This window comes from Megalops cyprinoides, chromosome 22, assembly GCF_013368585.1.
Source record: "Megalops cyprinoides isolate fMegCyp1 chromosome 22, fMegCyp1.pri, whole genome shotgun sequence".
Classification (NCBI taxonomy): domain Eukaryota; kingdom Metazoa; phylum Chordata; class Actinopteri; order Elopiformes; family Megalopidae; genus Megalops; species Megalops cyprinoides.
In genome coordinates, this window is record NC_050604.1 from 27,114,419 (window position 1) to 27,140,801 (window position 26,383).

The following is a 26,383-nucleotide window of genomic DNA, read 5'->3' on the forward strand; positions in this document are numbered from 1 at the left end:
GCGCATTGCAAGCTGCAAAGACACTTTGGACACATTTGATTTCAAGTCGGCAGCAGAGGATTTTGGCTACAGATGTTACGGGTTAAGGATGATTCGTTATAGCCTACATTTTTGCGGCTAATGTAGAGGTTTTGCTCAATCGTTACTCTTCGTTTTTCGTAATCATTAATGTTCATTAAATAGTCAAACTGGTTTGAGGTCGTTGTCATTCTTTCCTCAACCTAGGTGTACATTATGTTTGAGTTTGTAACACAGACTGTTATTGAAACGTGACCGAAGTTTCAAATTTGTCCGGTAAAATAAATTCTTTCCGGACACCGGAAAAAATCCCAGCGGAAACCCTGATTGGCCACTGTCTTCCTGAATCATTTCCGCAGATGCGCGGTCAGACCATGGAAGAGTCCAATGTAGTGGGGACTGAGGCGGGGCGGGCCTGACACACTCATGAATTAGGAATTCTGATGACATTTTAGCATATGGATTTTTAGAAAGGCATAATTAATTAGCGAAGAGTTAAAAAACTTTCTTAACCATAAGTTTATGAGGCGTTTTATGGGGCCCTTGGTAGCTTGGGGCCTAAGGCAAATGTCGACCTTTGCCTAATGGTAAAGTCCGCCTCCAGGCGACGCACACAACATGTAGTCGAAACGTGTTCATAGGAAACTAGCAAAGAATAAAACGGCATTCGTGTAATTAGATGTAACAGGCCACATAACTATATGTTCGTTTTTTTAAATTGAAATATTGTATACTTTTTTATTCAAGTTCCAGCTGAATAAAATTGAACCGTCCGCTGAGAATCGGAACGGATCGCGTTTTACTAATGCGTCCTTTTTGGACCTTCTTGTGGACCGTACAGGCAGCCTCTACAGTAGCGGAGTACTGTATTAGGTGAGTGCACGGTTGGTTTTATCACATCTAAAAACACCAGGTGTGCTGATATTATACACTTACCCTTTCCCCGTCGCAGCCTGCATTCAAAATAGTATCACAAGTTTGTGTTTTTTCGTTTACCTGCTAGCAAAGATAATCCCCTCATGACTGGATTTGCGCCCCAAGTTATCGCTGCTAGCAAGATAGCTTGCTGTTGTTGATAGCTAGCAGGACAGCCAGCTGGGGATCGCAACAACAGTAACTTCATTTACCTCCTGCGACGCCCTGTGTTACTGTTAGTTAGCGTTATTGCTATTTAAAGCGCCAGTGCGTTTGTTTAACGTGTTTTTAAAGTTAAGAATGGGGCAGGTAGGTGTTTGTTTGGTGTAGGCGCCTAACGTTGGTTAGCTGGTGTGGAGTCCCTTTGTCTACATTTGTGCCGGTTAAAAGAGGATTTGGCTAAATGGACAGACAGTCGGGTTGGCAGTTAGCTAACCAGTTGTTTTAGCTTTTTTGCTTAAGCTGTTAGCTCGTAAACTTCGGTCAAAGCCCGATCTGTCAGGCTTCTGCCAAACAAGTCGTCCCGGTCTGTAACCGGGAGGTGTTCGCCAGAGGCAGACGTCCACGTTTATAATGTAAATAAACTCATTCTCACCCAGTAACCCGGATGATCTGATCTTTTTGGTGTCCGTACCTTCACTTCATTCTGAGTTGCTACATCTGCCTTTGACACCTGAGGGTCACCGTATTGTGAGCCACGAAAATGTTGTATACGTCTTGACTATTTTATAGACAAGTAGCTAAGTAGTCGTATTTATGACGGTGCCTGGTGGCTACAGGTATGACAGAGAGTAGGAGAACTCAGATGTGTCCTGGCCAAATGGAATGATTCCTCTGCTCAACCCCTCCCTCTCCACCCCACTGGGTGTGTGAGCGCTGTGGTGTAAAATGGCGGTGGTGTATCCCCCAGGCAGACTTGCACTGTGCCGTTGTGGCCTCAGTGAAAGTGCATGGAAAAGAGATAAATGTGCTATACAGATGCAGGCCAGTGAGAATTTCAGAATGCCCCCACCAGGAATGTCTGCGCGAACTTTCATGTAGAGCATTTGATAGATCCTGTAAAAGAAATGATAACTGATAACATGATTACTTTGAGTTATGAATTTGAAAAAGTATTACTACTTTTGGATCTTACCCCTATATTTTAATAGTGAATCTGTATTATGTGTGACATTTTTTAAGAAACTATAATAGGCTATATTTATAATAGGCTGCTTAATTACATGGCTCAGAATTGTTGGAATAGTGGAATTTTGAAACCTTATGTTTTTGATTGTTCTTGTCCCCCTGGCTTCTAGGTAAAAAGAAGGTGTTGTTCATCAGCACCCGGGAAGTGCAGGGACTAACCGCACACACACACACACACACTCTCTCTCTCTCACACACACACACACACTCACACCTCTAGAGCAACCCATTATGGAGAGGAGTGGGCTTCCCGGGACGCTCTGTGGAGCTGGTGCAGAAACAGAGCCCAAGATGTCAGAGGCCATCCTCACTTTCCAAGTGCAGCTGTCCGGAGTGATGGAGACGGTGCTGAAGTCGGCCATGTACGAGATCACCAGGCTGGTGGAGGACAGCTTCCTGGAGGAAGTGGCCCGCAGCAAACAGGAAGTGGAGTCTCTGCGGCAGAGGCTGCAGTGGTGGGAGAGCCGGCGCAGAGAGCGAGAGGGTGGTGGGAGGGCGAGGTGTGCGGACTGTGGCCGCGCCGGAGTCCCCAGGGAGGGGGCGCACATCACCACCCCCCCTGCGCCACCTGGTGAGGAACAGCACCTTCCCCGTTTGGGACTGTTGAGTCTTTCACATTTCACCAATGGCTTTGTGTTCAGAATGTTCAGAATGCCACCACTGAGGTGACTGGAGGTGGTGGGGGGGGGTGGGGGGTGTTACCACAGAGTCCAGCAGCTGGAGTCTGAACCCTGAAGGCCCGTCCCACAGGCAGAGAAGTGACAGTCATGCTGACTTATGTCTGCGAGACTGTACATGTGTGAACTGTTAACAAATACTAAGCGTGCTTCTGTGACTTTTGCTGTATGGTAGAAGGTGGTGGAAGATATTAGTGCAATAAGGACAATATTGTTTGTGCTTTATCACTCACTGCCCACCAGAAGGCTGGCATGTGCTCTGCGAGTGATTAATATCAGCATCAAGGTGGCCATTGCTCTTCAGTCTTCGCTCATGGTCATTTTCCTGTTATCCAGGTGCTGAAGGCCGCAGCGCTGCTGCTTTTACTAAGAGATGCAGTGAGCAGGAGCACAGTGAGCAGGACACAGCGCCCCCTGCAGGCCAGCGCCTCACGGAGCAGCAGGGCAGGCAGAGAGCTGGGGAGACCTGCGGGTTTTACACGGCAGGATCTCAGCACTGCGCCGGCAGCGGGGGCCATCTGGACTCGGAGCGTGGAGCCTGGACTGCCTTTAAATTAGGGGACAGTGACACTGAGACTGAGGGCCCTGGCTCCTCCTACACTGCAGAACAGAAGGCGGCGAGTCCGTCAGCCGGCCCTGCAGCGGAGGGCGCCGCTGACAGCGTGTCCCCTTTACACTGTCTCAGTGTGAAATCAGAGGGGGACGCGCCGCACTCGGTGGCCGTTAAAGAGGAGGCTGAGATTCAGCCCGTGTGTGGGGAGGAGATCAGAGCGGACTTAGCTCACACACGTCACAGACGACACACAGAACCCTGGGACACAGGAGACATGCAGGTAGAAAACACTGCCCACCTGCCACCCTCACAGGATGCAGCGAAACGACTTCAGGCATTTTCAGATAAAGTGGAGAGTCTGACATCACAGTTCAGGCAGAGGCAGCATTCAGCTTCACTGAAACCTGCTCAAATAAGCATAAGTCTGGGTGCAGCAGAGTCAGATGCAAGCACTGCAGGGAAGGATGGGTGTATCTCATATGATAAGGCTTTCATGGCATCCAAAAAAATTCAGAACAGTCAAAGTGTTTCCCTTGTAGAGAGACCATTCAGCTGCACACGGTGTGGGAAGAGCTTTTCCCGCTTGCCATACCTTAAAGAGCACCAGAAAACCCACACAGGGGAGAAACCATTCAGCTGCACTCAATGTGGGAGGGGTTTCACAAAGTTAAGTAATCTGAAAGCACATCGCAGGGTTCATACTGGAGAGAGACCCTACATTTGTACCAATTGTGGGAAAAGGTTTACTCTGAAAAGTAACTTGAAAAGACACCAGAGAATTCACACTGGAGAGAGACTCTTCAGCTATCCGTAGCAGATTCTCATTTCTGAGTAAAATGCTGCATAAATATAACTTCGGCAACATTTTCTTCATTTTGACAGGGAAATAGTTTGGGTTTCAGAAAATATATAAGGACAGAAAATCAATCCTTGAATAATCTTGTTAAGGGTTTGCTCATTGCATCTTGATGGTGAATCAGCAAATATCTTATTCACAGCTTTGTACTATGTGTTTGATATTTATTTATTCGTAAAGAAATAAGCCAGGAGATGCCTTGTGTAACAAGGAAGATGTTTTTTTGAAGGTACACAGAGTAAGGTAGTACGTTTGATAGATTGTCTGTGGGAAGAACAGCATTTTGGGAAAATGAAATTGGGAGAGATGAAAAGCTAACAGCAATTTTACACAAATTTTATGCTGTTTAATTCTGATCCTAATTTCATCCGCACTTAATAACTTGTTTGCACCTTTGCATCAGATTTTTCACAGTAAGACCCAGATATTGATCTAACCACAATTCACTTTGCCCTGATATTTCACTGACATATTTAAAGAAGTGTTACCTCTTTATTATCGTACATTAAATAACACGTCTCGTGTTTATTGTAGTTACTTAAACGTGAATAATGAAGAAGGCAAATATAACAGAAAAATGTGATTTTCACATTGCAGACGTGCACACCCTGCATTGCCATCTGCTGTACATTTATCACATTCTTCTCGGCACAATCGTAAAGTCTGACAGTAATAGGTCTTCCACCACTGTACGATTTCCACTGCCAAACAATTGTGGAATCTTAGGGAAATGGAGTCATTCAGAGAAAATATCCCAGTGACAGTGTAAAGCTGCCTTGGTTTGTTCTGGACATGAAGAAAAGAGCTAAGGTTTGTTCTAGAGGAGATGAACGAAATAAATGTTTTCACTGAAAAATAGCACAGTATTACAGAGCAGCAGCAGTGGGACAGAGGTGATGCTCTTCCTCTTTGATTGGATGACGCCACTTAGCGTCACCCTCCAGAGTCCCTGCCAGGAGTCTGTAGGACCCTGCTTTCTCCTAGGTGAGAGCCAGTCCTTCAGGCGATGTTTGCTGTCCTCTGGTCCTCTGTGGGATGTGCACTGTGAGACGTAGTGGTTACCTGCAGACAGGTGTGTGGGAGGGCTGCCCTCATCATGCTTCAGCTCTCCTGTGCAGGTGCTGAGGGACCAGGTGAGGTGAGCTTAATGCCCAATCGGCTGTTCCAAAGTCGGGGCGTGGGGGTGGTGTGTGATGCTTTAGAAAATTGTGTGGATGTTGCTGGAGGGTTCGGAGGAGAGGGACATTGAGCAGGATGCAGCAGTATCACATTTACCTCCCACATTTAAGGACCTAGGATCCTATCATTTTGAACTTCCACCCAGGTAATTCTTTCATGGTATTCAGGACCTTAATAAGAGTCAAGGACAAAGTGTATCGTGGTTTGGTTAAATCAAGGTCTGAGGCCTGTGACATCATCAAGGGTTACATCCAGGTGTGTGCCATGACTCTGTTCTGACTGGTTATGCAAACTGGGTGAAGAATTTTTGTAGCTGTTAGAAAGATTGTATCACATATTAACAGGATGTTTGTGCATACAGTATGAATATATTAGTAAATGACAAATAAAAACCCTGAGAACGTGTATTTTAAATTGAAATAAAATGAGTTAAATACCAGTGTGTCAGGGTCTCTGTTTGCTATATACAAAACTGTTAAAACATTACTGTACAGTTACCTGTATGCAGAGATCCCCGCTACATTACATGATGCTAAGCAAGCATGTCCGTAGCCGTTTCCTTACACTGCATGTGAAAGCACGCTTCACTGCTCCTCGTGGTGGAAGCTTCCTGCTGCTTTGTGGAAAAAGCTGAATCGGCTGCACTTTCAGCAGGACACGTTACTGCTCTCATGACATGATGTGCATAACCAGACGACACTCCTCTGGGGACAGAGAAGGCCAGACTGAGCCCAGAAGCTCTTCCATTAGGCCCAGCTGTGATAATTAATCACAGTTTTCCAAATGATAGCGAAGCATTTCACAAATGACAGTGATTAAAAAATTGGAAATGAACACTTTTTCTGTAAACTATTTTAAACAGAAGGAGTGCCAGAGAATGGTCTTAGGTGATACTGAGCTTGGTTAGGTGAGCAGAGGTGAGGTCATTTCTGACCTGGGAGGCTAAGCGTGTTCCTGTCACATTTGGCTAGACTCACAGTCACTGTATCAAGTGTTGATGGAAGGTGATGCAGTGATAGAGCTTCGTATCTGGCAATACAGGCTCAGACTTTTGTTTGTGAAGTGTAGTCTGATAGGAAAGTATGGTAGAATGACTGCATCTTAAGATGGATTTTGAAGCGGAAAAACTCTGATGATCTTAGATGTGTGACCTCTGTATGACCTTTTGCCCATATGTTATATGACATAAATCTCAAAAAAATTTTATTTTACAACTGAGATGGAAGTCATGCTTGCTGGATTAGAGGAGGTGATGATGTCTGCTGTGTGGGGCAGTCTGTATCAGTGCATGTGCTTCCATTAGGTCTACTGCCATTGCGCGTCCATAGGTCAATCTTCAATCTTCAGTAACAAATGTCTGGCTAAAATCATATTTGGACTCTGGAAATGGTATCAGGATTATTATTATTTTTTGGCTGAACATAAATGGCTGGAACCATCTCAGATTTCCCTGTGAAAATGTCAGTTTTGAGAAAGTTTCACATTTTGGTTGTGATCAATACAAACTGTTGTTTGTGCTCTTTGTGCTTCTTTTGTAAGTTTCTCTGTACAAGAGCTACTAAATGACTAAGCAGAAATGTAACCGTTACACTCATGCTTATGAAAGATGGGAAGTTGCAGTGGTGATCTCCCTGCAGGGCTCCAGAGGCAGAGGGAGTGGGGGTGTAGAACAGGGGTAGGGTTAGGGTTAGGGTTTAGGGTTTAGGTCTTAGGTCTTAGGGTTTAGGTCTTAGGTCTTAGGTCTTAGGGGTTAGGGTTTAGGGTTTAGGTCTTAGGGGTTAGGGGTTAGGGGTTAGGGTTTAGGTCTTAGGGGTTAGGGGTTAGGGGTTAGGGTTTAGGGGTTAGGGTTAGGGGTTAGGGTTAGGGTTAGGGTTTAGGGGTTAGGGTTAGGGTTAGGGGTTAGGGTTTAGGTCTTAGGTCTTAGGTCTTAGGTCTTAGGGGTTAGGGGTTAGGGTTAGGGTTAGGGTTAGGGTGATCTCCTGCAGGGCTCCGCAGGCAGGGAGCAGAGTCTGCAGGGCCTTGAGTGTTTATCCCAACCGTTTGCTTCTTCTTTGCAGGCGGAGAGGGTGGGGGGCCGGCCCAACGGCCTGCCCCATCGCCGCATCAGGAAGACAAACGCCCAAAGGCAGAGGGAGTACCGGCAGAGGCGCAGCGAGGAGGAGGTGGCCCGGGACAGGGAGCAGGCGAGGATGAGGATGAGGAAGTACCGCTGGAGGAAGAAGCACGGCGGAGAGGCCGCCCTCAGCACCGTGGCAGCTCAGCGGGGAGCGCAGAGGCCAAGGAGAGAGGCGTCAGCCCCAGGGACCAGCGTGCACCGGGAAATATCAGCGCTCTCAGGAGGGTCGGTCTGCAGCTCAGCATCCAGTCCGTGCTAGCTCCTGCTCCAGACACACGCCTGAACTCAGTGACAGTCACAGGCCTGTCATTTATCATTCATTAAAAATGTACAAGTTTATGGTAACGGCTCTGGAATAGCTGTAATTGTTTTATGTAATCACACAACGTAAGTAATTGCAGAGTAATTTTGTTATTCCTTCTTTGTTCACATCTGAATTGTATCAGTGGTGGTATGAATGACAGCACTATTGGAAGGGCACTGTATCAGAGTGTGGAATAAGAGTTTAAAATTTCATCAAAGTAGCAGAGAAAAGTGCTCTTACATGGAAACAATACAGTCAGACGGATTATCATTTAAGGACAAGCCTCTTTTAGTGTTACAAGCAAAAACAGAAAAGTTTCATTGTTAATTCCATTGGCTGGGAAGCTGTAAGATCTCTGTTTTAGTGGTTTTTGTGGTTTTCGTGACACAGTCTCCATTATCGCACGGAGACAGCACCTCAGCTTAATGTAAACCACCTCCAGCAGCACTGTGTTCCCATCACTGACTGCTCCAGCCTGCACTCCAGCATGTCTGCTAACACAAAGTTATGCCAGCAGGTGCTGGCTGGAGGCTCCAGAGGCAGACCTGTCTAACGGGGGTCTCCTCCACAGAGTGTGTCACCAGTTTGGGCTGGATTATAGCTCGTGAGGTCATATTTTTGGATAGGGTTGCTTTACAGGACACCCTGGCTGTCAAGCAGAAACCTGATTCCTGGAGTCCATCTCCCACCCCGTCTGCAGTCCGAGCCCGGCTGGGCTCAGCCGTGGCTCCTTGCTGCTGGTGCTGTTACCTCTCAATTATTCAATGTCCCATGTGCTGAATAAACTTTTAGTTTCAAATGGCCTGTTAAACGGTCCTGACTGGCACAACCTTGAAAATTAAACTCCACTGTGACTTATCATCAGTCTGTCAGAATAAAACCATTTTAAAATGAAAGGATGAAACTCCTGAAACTCCTGAAGCAGGAGAGTCTGGAGAGAGGGCGGTATTCTGTTACCCACGTATCAAGAAAAACCTTTTCTGTCAGAAGCAACATTAAGGTCTTCATATATGGTTACACAAAGATGAAATGCATCAGCGCATTCAGGTTGAGACATTTTCCCTCATTAAGTACAAATAAATACTGCAAAGAGCATAAAGGTTAATTAGACTAGCATAGTATGCAATGACACAATGGCACAAGGCCATACAGCCACGCTGCACTCACAGATTGTGGAGCACTCCTGCAAAGTTAGAAAGATTTGGGCTGGGTGGCAGCTACTCTGAGGAAGAAAAGCAACCCAAGCCTCCTCTAAAAATGAATCAAAAGTTAACTCCACACTTTTCTTATTATATAATTAAAATGCATTACATGCGCATGTGGCTGTCACTTTGACTTTAATGTTTGGCTAGCTTGCAAAGAGTGATGTCACCGCTGAAGCTGTTCCGCTGCTCTAACAGCTTTATGCAGGGCTAACATTAATGTGACTGCCTTAAGCTCTGCTATATTACCTACCCAGAAATGATTGTTTTGGTGTGAGAAATTTGCTAATTTGACTAAAACATTACAGTTGTTTGTGAACTCATTTACTTGCTGGCTAGCAAGCTAGATCATTCATTACGTTTTACTAGCTATCAACACCCAGGCTTGCTGGCTGGCCAGTTAGTGTAGCTACAGTTTTACCTAACATCAAAGGCTTCTGTGCAACTTCTACATTAACTGCCAGACTCCCCCACCCACATAACTAACAAACATGTCAGTTCTTCTGAACCACAACAGGTAGTTAGATATTCATACAACCTTGAGGAACTTTACCTAGCTAACTTGACTTTAGCTTGGTTTGCTAATTAATACTGAAGTGTTCTCTACTGCGTGTCTTTTTGCTGCCGCCTCTCACGGTTGGTGATCCACTGATCTAGCGAGCAAGCATCATGCAAATTCTGGCCTGTAGATGGATATACTGACCGGAGCTCAGGGGCACAGATGATTGGTTGGTGGTTTGATTACCACCAATATCATGGAGCGTGAACTGAGGGCAGAATTTGTTCACGTCCTACAGGCACCCTAGCGATGTTGTATCGACATCATAGACAAAATAATTACTCACCCACATATGGCACCCCAGGGTGATTATGGGATACGTAAGGAAGCAAATTATCACAGGTATTAAAAAGCACATACAAAATCATGTGAACTGTACAATGAACATTCCATCTTCATCAAAGCCTTTGTCATAACAGGCACTGTACAATGAAGTAAGACACAAGTACCTGCTTTCAGAATGGTTTTAATGATAATAATATTACAGTAACATCCATGTAAACACATTCTGTGAAAGACATTTAGGGAGCTAGCAATCTCCAGCGCCGAGTGAGACATGAGGGAGAGGCTGGCGGCACGGAGGAACCGGTGTCTGTTGCTACAGCAGAGGAGGAACCGGTGTCTGTTGCTGCAGCAGAGGAGGTAGTGGTGAGGGAAGAGGACCAGAAATGAACCCATGATAGGAGAGTCGGTCAGCCTGACCCTGGTGATCTGACCTTGGAGCCCAGCTACAGAGGAGGAGCCTTTTAATGCTCAGGGTATAGTGCTCTACCCATCAATACAGACTCAAGCAACAACTGCTGAGATCTTTACCCTCCTCCCATTCTGGTCTCCAAATATGTGGAAAATGGCTGATCCATCTTCCTCAGGTTATCCTGAGTGTGTTGCTCAGAACGGCAGGAAGGTCATAAGTGAGACCACTGAGAACAGGATGAGGAAGAGGGACAGCCTCAGGGTGGAAGCACTGCTGGGAGTGGTCAGAGTGCTGGTGGGAGGGGCTGTGGAGTTAGTGGCAGGGGATTGGACAGTGGTGTTGGGGGCCACACTGGGCTCCACTGCTGCCCTGATGGAGTGGAAGCAGGTGCCCACGTTTCCCACCGCGTCCACCGCCACTATCTCCACCTCCGGCGAACAGCAGGAGGCGCTGTAGGTGGCCAGGGTGACGTTGACGCCCCCCTCCCCCGTGGAGGGGGTGGTGTTCAGGGTGCCGTTGCCGAGGCGCGTGGAGACGCTCTGGATGCCGGTCCCCGTCCCGTCCGTCAGGTTGGCGGAGAGCTCCCACTGCGAGCTGCTGCAGTCCTCAGAGCAGTTAGCGCTAACGCTCAGCACCGTGCACACGGGCCGGCTGAAGTCTGTCACCTTCACGGACCAAAAGCCAGCAGAGTCACAGCAGTGACACCAGCTGTCCAATCACAGACAGCAGTGACACCAGCTGTCCAATCACAGACAGCAGTGACACCAACGGTCCAATCACAGGCACAGCAATGAGACCAATGGTCCAATCACAGATGGCAAGGAGACCAGTGGTCCAATCACAAACAAAGTGAAAGGACATCTATCCCACTCATATGTGCTTAGACTAGCAAACATTCTTCCTGATGCTGAGAGCCATGTCTGTATTATGTAGTTATTTTAATTCATTTTCTGCTATGCTTCCTGCCTAGGGTTACCTTGGCGACGACGGAGAGGCGCAGCACGGCGTAGTTGGCATCAGTAGCACCGGGGGCTTCTGCCTCAATGGTCAGCGTGACGTCGGTGCCTGACGGGGTGCTGGAGGGTACTCTGAGCTCCACTGAGCCCCCGGCACTGCCCCCACTCTCCAGAGTTAGGCTGGGTCCCAAAGAGAGGAGACAGGTATCACACAGTGAAGAGCAACGAAAACACACTGCTGTGCCGGACAGCAAAGAACAGAGAGACCACACTGCTGTACCACAATAGGAATAACAGAGAGACCACACTGCTGTACCACAATAGGAATAACAGAGAGACCACACTGCTGTACCACAATATGAATAACAGAGACCACACTGCTGTACCACAATATGAATAACAGAGACCACACTGCTGTACCACAATATGAATAACAGCGACCACACTGCTGTACCACAATATGAATAACAGAGACCACACTGCTGTACCACAATATGAATAACAGAGAGACCACACTGCTGTACCACAATATGAATAACAGAGAGACCACACTGCTGTACCACAATAGGAATAACAGAGAGACCACACTGCTGTACCACAATATGAATAACAGAGACCACACTGCTGTACCACAATATGAATAATAGAGACCACACTGCTGTACCACAATATGAATAACAGAGAGACCACACTGCTGTACCACAATATGAATAACAGAGACCACACTGCGGTACCACACAGCAAAGAAAAGAGAGACCACACTGCTGTACCATGCAGCAAGGAGCTGAGACCACACTGCTGTACCACACAGCAAGGAGCCGAGACCACACTGCTGTACCACACAGCAAGGAGCCAAGCCCACACTGTTGTACCACAATGTGAAGAACAGAGAGACCACACTGCTGTCTCGCACAGCACAGGGTAGTATGTCCACACCGCTGTTGCATGCATGTTCTTCATGTCTGACAGTGTGGATGGTTAAAGAGCAAACATTCACTGTCACGTTAGTTCTGTAATAAGAACGCACTCATACCTGGCTGTGAAAGTATCGACAAAGTTCCTGTCGTCTCTGGCTCGGATGGTGTAGGTGCCCCCTGTGCCATTGGTTGATACAGTGAATGGAAGGGCAAAATTCTGCCCAGGTTCCAGAGTGCTGTTAGCCTGGGCCTGACAGGAGGGAGAGGGAAAGAGAAACATTTCACTGTTCTTAGGCCTTCCTCAGATGAAGCTGTATTATTAGATACTATAACAATATCTACAGCTAGTGAATGAGTGGGAGTTGATTGTGTAGCCTGTGCTCAGCCAGGTGCTGTCAGGACCTCCACCTGAGGTCCTCCTGTTCTGTTTTTCCCTGACTGTCTGTGTGGGTGTGTCTTTTGTTTTTGTTTACAGGTCCTTGTGTTTCCTTGTCCTGCCTGCCTCCCCGCCCTCCTGTTACTCGGCCACGCCCGTCACCTGAAACCTGTTTCGCACACCTGTGTCTCGTCCCCTCATCATCTCGTTTCGTTCCCGCCGTCTGCTCACCCTCTGTTTCTGCTTGTTACCGCCTGGCCCCGATTTCTCTTCTGCCTGCTGCTTTTCATGTTGTCTGTTGTCCATTGGCTTTTTGGTTACTGACTGACTGTTTTTCTGACTTCATTTTTGCTTGTGATGTTTGGGCTTGTCATTAAAGAACTGTCTATTAGTACTGCCCGCATTGTCTGTGCCTGGGTTCTTCCCCCGCAAACCCTGACTGGTGCAGCTGGGAAGTCTTTTCCCTTTTGCAGTTACAGTCTGGGGGAAGCAAGGAGGGCAGAGGGTGGCAGGAATAATGTAAATCAATGACTTTATTGTGAATCAAAACTGAAATTTCAGAAATAACATAAAAGTATTATAACCAGTAACCAAACAGGCTGAAATGATCATCAAAGTAAAGCACCAGTAGTGAAGTAAGTTTTGGGTAGTGATCTGAATCTACCACTAGGGAGCGAGAGAGAGAGAGAGATTGAGGAACAATGGTAAAATTGAAAAAAATATACTTACTTCACAAAGACATTTGTTCATCAACCCTGTGTAGAGCTGTTACTTACTGGTTCTCACTGGATGCTCTTTGACCTTTGACCTTACTGTGACAGTCACACTGGATGCCCTTTGACCTCAGTGTTTACTTACTGTGACGGCCACACTGGATGCCTTTAGCTGAGTGGTGGACTGTCTCTGGAAGGTGCTCTGGGAGGACCTGGTGGGGCCCCCGGCCACCCCCTTCAGCAGGACGACGAAGTCACTCGCTGGCACCCTGTTCAGGGACACCAGATAGTCCCCGTCCCCCACTGCCTCCACGGTGCCGTTCTCCACACTCGAACCCGACACCTCCACCAGGGAAACCTCCGTCACGGTCAGAGAGGCCCCGCCCACCACGGACACCAGCAGGGTGGCGTTACTGCCTGAGAAACAGAGAGAAACGCAGGAATTCAGCCAGCGACGATGATGAACATAGCGACGATGATGAGGATAGCGACGATGATGAGGATAGCGACGATGATGATGAGGATAGTGATGATGATGATGAGGATAGTGATGATGATGAGGATAGTGATGATGATGAGGACAGTGATGATGAGGACAGTGATGATGATGAGGATAGTGATGATGATGATGAGGATAGTGATGATGATGAGGACAGTGATGATGATGATGAGAATAATGATGACAATGATGGAGAACAGACAGTGACAGCATCCATGAGGACCTGATTCAGACTCGTTCCAGAGCAAAACCCAGTTCTGTTTTAGGGGACAACATTACAACCTGATCTAATACTGAGTAACAAATTTGAAAAAAAAAAAACAAAATGCCCAGACTCCCTCTTCCATACCTCACTCTTCTTTTTCTGATCCACCAAATCTTTCCTGCTGCATTATTTCATATATAATGCATTGAGCCCCAGAGTAACACCATTGGTCTCTCTCCATATTTAGCCAAATGAATATTAATGTTGTTCTCACCTGCTTTAGGACGGCCCTCTTTCAGGGTGAAGTCGCTGTGAGACCCCTGGAAGGCCTCCACGAAGTTGTAAATGAAATCAATGTCACTTTGACCTAGAAACAAACGCACTGCAGTCAGAAATGCACACCTCTCCTGCAAAAATCTCCTCAAGAAATAACAAAGCTTTAATGTGCTTTAAAGATTAAAAATAGTCTTGTAAAAAGGATGCATGAAGTACTTTGAGGCTGTATGGAAGACATCTGAGAAACTGTCACGCGCACACACACACACACACACACACACACACACTCACTGAACTGACCTGTGACTTTGAGAGTGTACGGCTGTGTTGAGATGAGGCTTATTTCCCATAATCCTGCCTGGTTTTCCAGCCGAATTGTGTACAGGTTCCCCACGGCCTGTATCGTTCCCAGGAGCCCATTTGTGACAGTATTGTTCTGGGAAACACCTGGGAGATTCAGGTAACACCAGGAAATCACAGTACAGGAGACATTTACCAGGAAGGTCAGGAGTGTCCCACCATCCACACACAAACAGATTTACACAACAGTCTCTCAAATCTAATACAGATTTATGTAGTCACACTTCATCAGGTACAGACTAAACACAGACACTCAGATAGACTGTTTTCAATATAGATTTAAAACGGAACAAAACATTCATAGACACAAAACCAGACAGACTGTCAGAATGCTGTGCTTTTTAGACCTGGATTATTAACCACTTTAATTAAACTGAACAGAATCATCTTCTTCAGGATAGACTGTAATGTGTTCTACTTTATGGATCAAGAGACTGTTATACCTGCGTCTACCTCAACAGGGGAGGTGTGCCGTTACCTGAGGGGCTGCGGAGAGTGAAGCTGAGGGAGCTGCCTGTGATGTAGACGGTCAGGTTCCTCACAGACGTGTCCACCAGGAAGGAGAAATTATCTGGCCTTCCTGGGTTCCTCACAGACTGAAATACAGTGACCTGGAGGAGGAGCAAAGATTATGCAAAATAAGACAATTAACTAGATTTACATGAGTGTATGTCTTACTTCAGCTTGTGCGCACCTGCGCCTCTGGAATTTGGTTATGACTGCTCAGAGCAGAGGTGGAGGTGGAGGTGGAGGTGAGGGCAGTACCAGAGCGGAGGTGGAGGTGTCCACGATAATGTCGGTGGCCTGTGACAGGGTTGCCTTGGTGACCTCTATGGCCTGTCCCCCGGACGCCACAGCCAGCTCCTGGTACAGCTGGTTAACGGAGCTGGTTATCCGGCTGGTGAAGCGCTGTCCTTGGTCCTGATCCTGACCGCTGCTCCTCCTCCGACGGGCAGTGAGCGCATTGGTCAACAAGAAGGAGACCTGCAGAGATTGAGCGAGTGAGGGAGGGCGAGAATGAGCAAGTGAGTGAGTGAAGGAGGGCGGGAATGAGCGAGTGAGGGAGGGAGGGAGGGAGGGAGTGAAGGAGGGAGGGAGGGAGGGAGTGAGTGAGTGAGTGAAGGAGGGAGGGAGGGAATGAGCGAGTGAGGGAGTGAGGGAGTGAGGGAGGGAGGGAATGAGTGAGTGAGCGAGTGAGAGAGGGAGGGAGGGAGGGAGTGAGTGAGTGAGGGAGTGAGAGAGTGAACGAGTGAGCGAGTGAAGGAGGGAGGGAGGGAATGAGCGAGTGAGGGAGTGAGGGAGTGAGGGAGGGAGGGAATGAGTGAGTGAGCGAGTGAGAGAGGGAGGGAGGGAGGGAATGAGTGAGTGAGCGAGTGAGAGAGTGAACGAGTGAGCGAGTGAAGGAGGGCGGGAATGAGCGAGTGAGGGAGTGAGAGAGTGAACGAGTGAGCGAGTGAGGGAGGGAGGGAATGAGCGAGTGAGGGAGTCTGTGAGTGAATGATTGTGAGTGATTAAGTGTATTTAATTTATTTATGGAAGTGTATTTGGTTTAAGTCAACAGAGAACTCCCCCACCATCTGGCAGGTGTAGCAGATGGAGGTGCTGCAGGTGGAGGTGTTGTAGGTAGAGGTGCTGCAGGTGGAGGTGCTGCAGGTGGAGGTGTAGCGGGTGGAGGTATAGTAGATGGAGGTGCTGCAGGTGGAGGTGTTGTAGGTAGAGGTGTTGTAGGTGGAGGTGCTGCAGGTGGAGGTGCTGCAGGAGGAGGTGTAGCAGGTGGAGGTATAGTAGATGGGGGTGCTGCAGGTGGAGGTGCTGCAGGAGGAGGTGCTGCAGGAGGAGGTGCTGCACTCACCACTGACTTGGTGCTCTCAATCAGAGCGAAGACTGTGCTCTTCAGCTCTGTGTCTTTTGCCGGGGCGTCGGTGAAAACGAAGATCTCAGACGACGGGGGAGCGCTGGTGAGAGCCAGCTGGGTTTAAAGAGAGGGGGGCTTCAGAATGGTGAACAGAACGGAGTATCTCTCTCTCTCACACGCACACACACTCACACACACACACACCTGCAGTCCTGATAGACTCAGCTCTGGAGTGTCCCCTCCCCCGTTAGCAGTGAGCTCATTGATCCTTTGTTTAAACATGTCTGCATCTGTCGTCCGTGTCAGAGGTCCAACGCCTGCTCACACAAACACATGCATTCTGTGTGTCACATTTCAGTTAGAAAGAAGGAGACTGTGCAGAATGCCTGTACACAGCAGGTGGGCGGGTTCTGCACACAGACCCGGGTCGTTGAAGGGCACCAGGATGTAGGAGGAAGGCTCGTCCGCTGTCCCCTTCTTGCTGTCGATGATGGAGAACGCCACCCTCTTCGCCTCAGCGATGTCGTCTGACATGCTGCCCGTGGTGTCAATCACAAAACACAGAACTGAGGAACGAGTAATGCCCATCAGCCTGAGAGAGAGAGAGAGAGAGGGAGACAGAGGGAGAGAGAGAGGGGGGAGAGAGAGAGGGAGAGAGAGAGGGAGGGGGGGAGAGAGAGAGGGAGAGAGAGAGAGACAGAGGGAGAGAGAGAGGGAGGGGGGGAGAGACATATAGAGATGTAAGAGAAAGATAGAGAAAAAATACAGGGGTTGAGTTACCGCCTCTAATGTCTCCACCCTCACTCCTCTGCTGCTGTCTCTGCCCTCGCTAACAGCGTTAGCATCCCGCGCTCCTCCCGCCATCCCGCGCTCTGCTGCTGGTACCTCAGGAAGGCTGTCTCCCCCGCGGCGCCTCGGATGTCCTCCAGCAGCTCCATGGTGGCGTTTATGGCGACGTTGGCGGCGTCTCTGTGCAGGTATCCGTGACTCGCTCCGTCGTCGTCCTTATTGATCCCACCCGTCGGTTCCAGACCGCTCGTTCGGTCTGCTAAACCACCGTGACTGCACTTCCCTGCAGCCGGAGGGAACAGGGGAGAAGCCCGATCATCACTGAACGCCATGGAATTCAGCATCAGACACAGCACATCAGAGCATGAGCACGCAGGTGAGAGCATGGGGACGGCGTACCTGGGGGTTTGGAGGAGAAGGGGAGGAGGCTGAAGTATCCTGAGGTGAGTTTCCCCGCTGCCAGGATCTCGGGGAGGATGTTGTCCCTGCAGCTGCCGCTCTCACAGTTTCTGCAGGTGGGAGTGTTTCTGTCTGCAGGGGGAGGGGGCACAGCAGAGGGGTGCACAGGCACACTTTACATTATGGTTCATTTACCGTGCATTTACCGTGCATTTACCGTGCATTTACCGTGCATTTACCGTTCTTTAACCGTTCATTTACCGTGCATTTACCGTGCATTTACCGTGCATTTACCGTTCTTTAACCGTTCATTTACCGTGCATTTACTGTGCATTTACCGTTCTTTTACCGTTCATTTACTGTGCTTTTACCGTTCATTTACCGTGCATTTACCGTGCTTTTACCGTTCATTTACCGTGCATTTACCGTTCATTTACCATGCATTTACCGTGCTTTTACCGTTCATTTACCGTTCATTTACCGTGCATTTACCGTTCATTTACCGTGCATTTACCGTTCATTTACCGTTCATTTACCGTGCATTTACCGTTCATTTACCGTGCATTTACCGTGCATTTACCGTTCATTTACCGTGCATTTACCGTTCATTTACCGTTCATTTACCGTGCATTTACCGTTCATTTACCGTGCATTTACCGTTCATTTACCGTTCATTTACCGTGCATTTACCGTTCATTTACCGTGCATTTGCCGTGCATTTACCGTTCATTTACCGTGCATTTACCGTTCATTTACCGTTCATTTACCGTGCATTTACCGTTCTTTTACCGTGCATTTACCGTGCTTTTACCGTGCATTTACTTTACGTACACAAAGCCATAATCCTACACAAGCCGAACAGAGCTCAGAGAGTGCTGTGTTTGTGTACATGACTTTGAGTGTGTTTGTGTGTGAGTGTGTGTGTGTGTACACGCATGAATAAGAGAAAATAAATATGCAGGTACAGACGCAGGTACACACATGAGTATGAGTCTGTGTGCACAGGTCTATATAAATGTGGTATCTGTCAATAGGACAGGCTGTGTGTGTGTGTGTGTGTGTGTATGTGTGTGTGAGTTTGTGTGTGTGTGTGTGTGTGTGTATGTATGTGTGTATTTGTGTGTGTGTGTGTGTGTGTATGTATGTGTGTATTTGTGTGTGTATGTATGTGTGTGTTTGTGTGTGTGTGTGTATGTGTGAGTTTGTGTGTGTGTGTGTATGTGTGTGTGTGTATGTGTGTGTGGGTGTGTGTGCGTGCATGTGCGTGTGTGTGTTGGGTGTTGATTGAAGGTCCTGGCAGGACTGGTCTACTACCCTCTAACAGTGTCGGCTTTGTGAGCCTGGTGGGCGTGGCCAATGCAGGTGAGCATACCTGAAGTAATGACCTGTCCACAGTATTTACATTCTGAACATTCTGATGTGTGCTCTCACACACACACACACACACACGCACAACCCACACACACACACCCCACACACACACACACACACACACACACACAACCCACACACACACACCCCACACAAACCCAACAATAACATGCCATGAGAACTTTCATTTTGTTTGTGTCACACCTGCTGTGTCCTTTCTCTTTAAACACCTATAACACTGTCTCTCTCTTTAAACACCTATAACACTGTCTCTCTCTTTAAGCATACCTGTGGGTGACAACCTGCCTGTTTATCTGACCACCCCCCACGATTCAGACATCACGTTACCTGCCACATTCTCAATGGGCAGGTCTGGCCGGATCAGGATGGTATGAGGACGTCTATTTCCCAGTTCGACCCAGTTGCTGTGACTGTAGAAATCCTGCAGGGAAAAGGGGGTTTCTATTCAGATGCTCAAAGGTTCAGCGTTTCACACGATACCACTAAGGCAAGACGTGCCATGAAAGATGATCTTCTCTCTCTCACTCTCCCATTTCTCCATGGCTGCCATTTTCAGCTCAGAAATGAATTCATCCTTCAGCATACAGGTGAAGTTTCCACTCTGGACCTGGCAGACCTGCGTCTCTCACCTGGAGGGTGTGGCAGATTTTGCCCAGGGTCAGCCGTGCGGAGATGAAGCTCTCCTGGCGGACGCTGGCCTTCACGCTGACCACGCCCTGCGTGATGAGGCTCCGCCCACCCATGAAGCTCTCCCCGTCAAAGTGGTGCTCGTCGCTGAACATGTGAAAGAGGTCCACCTGGGCGTTGCTCAGGTACATCGCCATGATGGAGGCCTTGAATTTGGTCCCAGACCACAGGGAGTCATCTCTGGGGGTGCAGGCCCGTTGCACCCCGAAAGCGGATCCGCTCTCGCTGGCCTGTTTCAGGGTGGGAGGGGTGAAAAATCTCAGGCGTGTTTCTGTAACCTACATGCTTTTAACAGGAGTCACAGCTGCCACTGTTTCTCCATGGGTCCCTGGCAACTCCAGTGACCGGGGCTGTCAGTCCACCTCACTCGGTTACACCACTGATGAAGGCCTGTCAGTCCGCCTCACTGGGTTACACCACTGATGAAGGCCTGTCAGTCCGCCTCACTGGGTTACACCACTGATGAAGGCCTGTCAGTCCGCCTCACTGGGTTACACCACTGATGAAGGCCTGTCAGTCCGCCTCACTCAGTTACACCACTGATGAAGGCCTGTCAGTCCGCCTCACTCGGTTACACCACTGATGAAGGCCTGTCAGTCCGCCTCACTCAGTTACACCACTGATGAAGGCCTGTCAGTCCGCCTCACTCGGTTACACCACTGATGAAGGCCTGTCAGTCTGCCTCACTCGGTTACACCACTGATGAAGGCCTGTCAGTCCGCCTCACTCAGTTACACCATGAGAGGGATAGCTCAAAGGGCAGCCCTGATGATCCTGTCCCACCCCTGAGAGGGACTGTCCGCAGCCCGGAGCAGGAGCTCCACAAGATGAGTCACACAGCTCAGTTCAGCCCAGTTTAACCCCCTAAACCCAAACAGACATGACATATTGCGTTACATTACATTATTGGCATTTAGCCAACACTCTTATCCAGAGTGACTTGCCTAGGTTACAATTTTGAACATGTTATCAATTTATACAGCTGGATATTTATTAAGGCAATTGTAGGTTAAGTACCTTGCCCAAGGGTACAGCAGCAGTGTCCCAGCAGGGATCGAACCGGCAACCTTTTGGTTACAAGCTCCGCTCCTTACTCCTATACTACACTGCCACCCATGTCAAATGTGCTTCATATGATCTGGTTTTGGTTGCAAAGCGTCTGAATGCATTAGTCTGTGGGCTGCACCCACACCAGAGAGCTCCAGCTCCACCCTGCAGCCGAACACACCCGCCACCTCCGCTGAGCTCTCCGCCTCTCACCGGCAGCACGAAGTCGCGACCCTGTGCAGCAGCCAGCGCCCGGCACACCTCCGCGGTTTTGCGCAGGATGGCGGTCTCCGTGATCTCGCGGTGGGTGATGGAGCTTCCAAAAAGTGGCTTGAAAGCGCACGACCCCGAGAGGGCCGAGCACAGCAACACCACACACAGAACCACGCCCATCGTCTCCTGCTGCAAGAACCTCCTGCACACTGGACCTTCTGCACAGAGCCCTGCCTCCACAACTTCTCTCAGTCACCTGCAGGGGCAGCAGACCTCTCTCAGTCACCTGCAGGGGCAGCAGACCTCTCTCAGTCACCTGCAGGGGCACAGCAGACCTCTCTCAGTCACCTGCAGGGGCAGCAGACCTCTCTCAGTCACCTGCAAGGGCACAGCAGACCTCTCTCAGTCACCTGTGTGAGTTATTGCAGATATCTCTGTGTCACCTGTGTGAGCTATTGCAGATATCTCTCAGTCACCCGTGTGGGTAGTTGCAGATATCTCTCAGTCACCTGTGTGAGTTATTGCAGATATCTCTCAGTCACCTGTGTGAGTTATTGCAGATATCTCTCAGTCACCTGTGTGGGTTATTGCAGATATCTCTGTGTCACCTGTGTGGGTAATTGTAGATATCGCTCAGTATCCTGCGTGGGTTATTGCAAATATTTCTCAGTCACCTGTGTGGATTATTGTATGTCTTTTAGTCACTTGTGCGGGTTTTTGTAGATATCACTGAGTAACTCGTATGGATTTTTGTGAATCTTTTTCAGTAACCTGTTTTGGTTTTGTAGATGTCTCTAAAAAGTGTTTCTGACAACTGTAAATGCCAGAATTTATCAATTTATCAATATCCAATTTATGAAAAACATTAGGGCCATTAATGAAGTCTTAATTCAACTATTCATAATGCACAATATAATAAGAACCAAACAGCCAGAGAACCCCTCATTTTCACATCTAATTTTTCACAAGCTTGTCATAGCTTAAATGATGCTCGGTCCATTTGAACATTCTGAAAAAACATCTTTCCCACAATGAAGTCACTAGTAGTCTCTAGTAGATTCATAAGTTTAAGGGACTTAATGGATCAGCATCTCAATACATACAGGACATGATAAAATCCTACAAGCCTGCAAAAGTGCTGTGCTCTACTGCCTTGGGTCGCCTCTGTATCCCAAAATACAAGGGCAGCATCTCTCGAACCCGCCTCTTCTCAGTACTGGCTCCACACTGGTGGAACGAGCTTCCTGCCAGGATTTGGACAACAGAATTCCTTGGTGCCTTCAAGAGAAGGCTTAAAACTAATCTCTTCAAGCTTTATCTCTAGTCTACCTTCCTCTCTGTCATTTTAATTCAATAAATAAACAAATAATTAAACATTCTCCACTAGTTTAGCACTAAACTCAGTATCTTACTAACCTCTTGTAGTACTTTTCGATAACTACTCTTAGCATGGCGATGCACGTATTTGGAAGTCGCTCTGGGTAAGAGCGCCTGCTAAATGACGTAACGTAATGTAATACGTTTGTAGTTACGAAAGAAAATATTTTTTATGTTGAATTTTCTTAAAATAAGTTCGTGGTATATGTTGTCCCGGCACTGATACTTGGTAGTAGCTGTAATTTCGTTGTCCTGAACAATGACCATAAAGCTCTCTTATCTTATCTCTTATCTTATGAGTGAACGTTTCGCCTAGCCCTTTAGACCTTCGTCAGAAATACATCTGAAGATTGATCAAAGATAACCAAAGTATCCAAACTTATCAATACTGCTTCTGAAAGATGGGTGAGACTGACATGGAAAATTGGAAATTCCGGCTTTCTTTGTGTTCACAGTTGCGGAACCGAGGGGCAGCTCTTGCTAAAGTACAGCTGAAAATCATTAGCTACATCTTTGCTTTTTAATCAGCGCGAGAGACCACATAGTTACGAGGCAATCTTAAATAATGTATTTTAAACGGGCCCTTTAACCCGATAACGCATTCATTTCAGTGCTGTCGGCCCTGCAGCGCACCGTGACAGGGGACATGACGAGGCGCCACTGATCGTGTGGTGTGGCCATATGCGTCTTTAATGGGATGGTGATATTTCCACTTCAGTTTTCCATCCCTACAGGAGCGGAAACCCGTTTTCTCTATGGCAGCTCGCGAACAGACGTTCGAAAAGTTAATATTTTAACCAATAATTTTCCTGACGCAAACTTGATTAGTTTTCACGATTAAACGTGTAAGCGCCGCAAACTCAGAATCAGCGGGCTGCTGATTTGTCGCACTTCCAGGAGCTTCACATGAGTGGATTCTGGGTGAAAACAGGGATTGGGTGACAAGGAGATTTTGCACAAAGTAATTAGATCAAAAATCATATTTAATTCGTCAGTTGTTTCCTTTTCATGTTACGTGGTGTTTTGTATGAATATATCATAAATTCGTAAAACCCTGAGCTGAATTCCCCACAGCGTTGCTTTCCGTGGACACTGCGAACATATTTGGAGCGTTAAATGCGCCTCTGTCGGTTGTTCATTAAACTGGTGGCAGGTTTACAGGAATTAAATTGCGGTTGAATTACATATTGTACCACACTACTGACACAAAATGTAAAATCGGGACACTGTTTTGACCTCCTAAGCGGAAAAACACAAATCTTGTTTTTTCGTTTTTTTTTTTTTCCCCGGATGCTTGCGTGAGACAAATTTATTTAACGAAATGATAAAATTTAAATTACGGTATAACCTCCATTTATGTATGAAAAATGAATCAAACTGACAATCTGGTTAATGACAAAAACAGGTTAAGGACAAGTCGCTCGTTCCCTTCTTTCTCTCTTTCTCTCTCTTTCTCCCGTGCGGTAACAACGACCGCTGCGGCGCGTGCCCGTCCGTGCGCCGTTGGGAACTGGCACGAGGATTCGCCACCAAATCGCTTCACGCGCGACGAATTCACAGATTCGACGCAAATCGCTGAAATTGCTGAAAATGGTCGGCTGATGATGTCAAAACTGCCGCACAATACAGCGCCCATAGTGTGTTCAGAGAAAGTGCTGCGCGTTTTACACGTTTGTCCCTGAACATACGAGCAAGCCGTTTGTCTCAGTGTCTTGCTAAGAAATGGAACCTAAATGAACTGGTTGTTTTGCTTAGTGCCGCACCTTGTCACTGTGTATTTAAAATTTCATTTAAAATCAAAATTTTAAAAATAAACATTTTATTTTTGTGATAGCATCTGTATAAATTAGTTAATAAGTAATTAATTAAAAATCTATATAAACTAATTTTCCTTTATAAAGGGAGCATTCACCTAAGCCCTTCCAACTGAGCATTGCAGTTTCATTATTGATATTTCATTTTGTCCCCCATTATTTACCGACACATCTACTGAGCTTCAATGCACAGATGTATATGCATATATGCATGTATTTTGTCACACCTAACCAATAAATAAATAACCAACTGTGATTACACTATGGAAAAACCCTCAGAAAATTTGAAAAATGATTTGAGCCAACTTCTTTTTTTAAATACATTGACTGGATTGAACAGTCATGCCCATGGCAATAGATTCCAATTACTATTTTTATATCTTATACTTGCAATAACACCAAACCTCTCCACTATCATCATCATCATCATCATAAAAATGTATTTTGTTGCCATGGACATGGTGAAAAGTGTGGTTACCTTTCAGGCTTGTTCAAGTCTGTGTAGTTGCACAGGTGTTTCTGAAGATGATGATCTGCAGTGACCCAGTTCCCTGTGGCAGTTATATATACACACCTGATCAGAGGTAGCGTCACTTCATGCACATGAGTGTGACCGCAGTTCCTCAATCGCGGTGCACACACCTTGCAGTGAGCATTTCTGTCCCGGTGTGGGGAGGAAGGGGCTTGGCCTTGCAGAGGTGTAGAAATGTGTAAGCGAGCAAACGAGTGTTTCCTCATTCTTGGGTGAGCTAAGCTCTGATACCATTTCCCTTCCCTATAAGGTCACAGAGGACAGCTATTGTGGGTGAATAAGTGTTTATGTTGTGACATTTTTTTTTCTCTTTTTTAAAATAACTTATCAACTCACAGTCACCTCTGTTTCCAAAGCAATCGCTAGCTCTCCCAGAAATGGTGCCTGCCACCTAAACAAACAGTGGTACGCTCTACCGCCAGAGAGAGAGGGCCACACCCACACCTTTAATGGAGCCTGAATTATTATTTTACTGATGAATGAAAAGTAATAAGGAAATAGTAGGCTTTGTTAGTCATCATGATTTTTGGCATGGAATTTCAACCGGTGAAGTGCTGACAGCTTATGGGAGAAGTCATGTGAAACTGTCACAGAACAATGAGGAGACCAGGGGAGGAGAGCGAGAGAGAGGCTTTGAGTGTTGCTTGCTCTTGACAGCTCTCAGAAAGAGCAAAAACAAAAAACAACAAGTAGATCTACCAAAACAGCCAAATTAACCCAAAGTGCAAAATTAAAATAAGCTGACTGTGATCTGTAACGTGAATCCTTTACTGACCCCATCATAATGTCAGACCAGCAAAGCTGCCACTAACCCCTTCCATCGCCCTCACTTCAGATCTTCCCAGAAACAATCAGCAAGTTTCGAGAAAGAGGAAGGAAGAGAAAACTATTTCATTCCTGACTGAGTCCCGGCTCAGTGACTGCAGCCTGACCGCGTCCCAGCTCAGTGACCGCAGCCTGACCGAGTCCCGGCTCAGCGACCGCAGCCTGACCGCGTCCCGGCTCAGCGACCGCAGCCTGACCGCGTCCCCGCTCTGTGACCACAGCCTGAGAAACATTGAGCAGCCCCAGCAGGACTGTGCTGATTGCTACTGTCTCTGTTACAGTATGTGTGCCTGTCTGTTGTATTATAAGTGGTTGTTGTGTTTGTTTTACATTGATGTTTCTGCTTATTGAATAGGTTGCTTTGGCAGTACAGTGCTGTAAATGGCCAAGACACAGCAATGAAACTGAAGTGAGAGGCAGGGGCGGTAGAGGAGTCAGAGCAGGTTGCTTCCTTTCCTCTGAGGTTAACTTCACGTGTTCCCTCTCTCAGCACCAGCGCCAGGGAAACCTACACCTTCTTCAGCTGCTCGTTTTTCAAAGTATTTCGTGCCATTGTTGCTGGTCCAGGATATGGACAGTATTTGGCAAGTGTCGATACAAAGCTGTAAAATCAGTGTCTGTTTGTGCTGTTTCCTGCACACTGTGAGGATCCAGGCTGAATCGGTGTGGAAGAAATTCCTGTAGACCCATTAATAACTTATTAATCATTTTTAATCTGATATAGGCTAGCCCTCTGTTGTTTTAGGCATGCATGACTAATGTGACTTCTGCTCACTCCCCTTAACAGTTAAATATTAATCAGCTTTGCCGTCAAGGATGACACTGTGTGTGCTATATTTCTAGTTTATTTATGGGCCACCGTTATCTTATTCTTATGATATTGGGCATCT

The 26,383-nt window shown here is 47.3% G+C and overlaps 2 protein-coding genes across 4 annotated transcripts; one reads left to right on the plus strand and one right to left on the minus strand.

Annotated features, from left to right (window-relative positions):
• Nucleotides 1-843: 843 nt before the first annotated feature.
• On the plus strand, nt 844-7,772 carry LOC118769543. Its single transcript, XM_036516672.1, has 4 exons — nt 844-891; nt 2,232-2,692; nt 3,135-3,631; nt 7,444-7,772. Exons 2-4 carry the CDS (start codon nt 2,353-2,355, stop codon nt 7,759-7,761), a joined length of 1,155 nt encoding a protein of 384 aa, XP_036372565.1. The 5' UTR covers nt 844-891; nt 2,232-2,352; the 3' UTR covers nt 7,762-7,772.
• A 2,325-nt stretch (nt 7,773-10,097) lies between these two features.
• Nucleotides 10,098-24,679, minus strand: LOC118769914 (von Willebrand factor A domain-containing protein 7-like). 3 transcript variants are annotated; one of them, XM_036517313.1, is made up of 17 exons: nt 24,615-24,679; nt 20,946-21,323; nt 19,628-19,915; nt 19,326-19,419; nt 17,607-17,738; nt 17,304-17,490; nt 16,841-17,010; nt 16,623-16,735; nt 16,416-16,532; nt 15,329-15,547; nt 15,042-15,174; nt 14,504-14,650; nt 14,202-14,294; nt 13,369-13,640; nt 12,251-12,384; nt 11,238-11,397; nt 10,098-10,926 (listed from the first exon to the last, which is right to left on the minus strand). In XM_036517313.1, the coding sequence occupies exons 2-17, from the start codon at nt 21,123-21,125 to the stop codon at nt 10,456-10,458; spliced, it is 2,910 nt and encodes a 969-aa protein (XP_036373206.1). In that variant the 5' UTR covers nt 21,126-21,323; nt 24,615-24,679; the 3' UTR covers nt 10,098-10,455. The 3 variants fall into 3 exon arrangements, with proteins under 3 accessions (XP_036373206.1, XP_036373208.1, XP_036373207.1); XM_036517315.1 differs by having other exon boundaries at nt 20,946-21,293; nt 24,615-24,663; XM_036517314.1 differs by having other exon boundaries at nt 20,946-21,355; nt 24,615-24,663.
• Between the last annotated feature and the right edge of the window lie 1,704 nt (nt 24,680-26,383).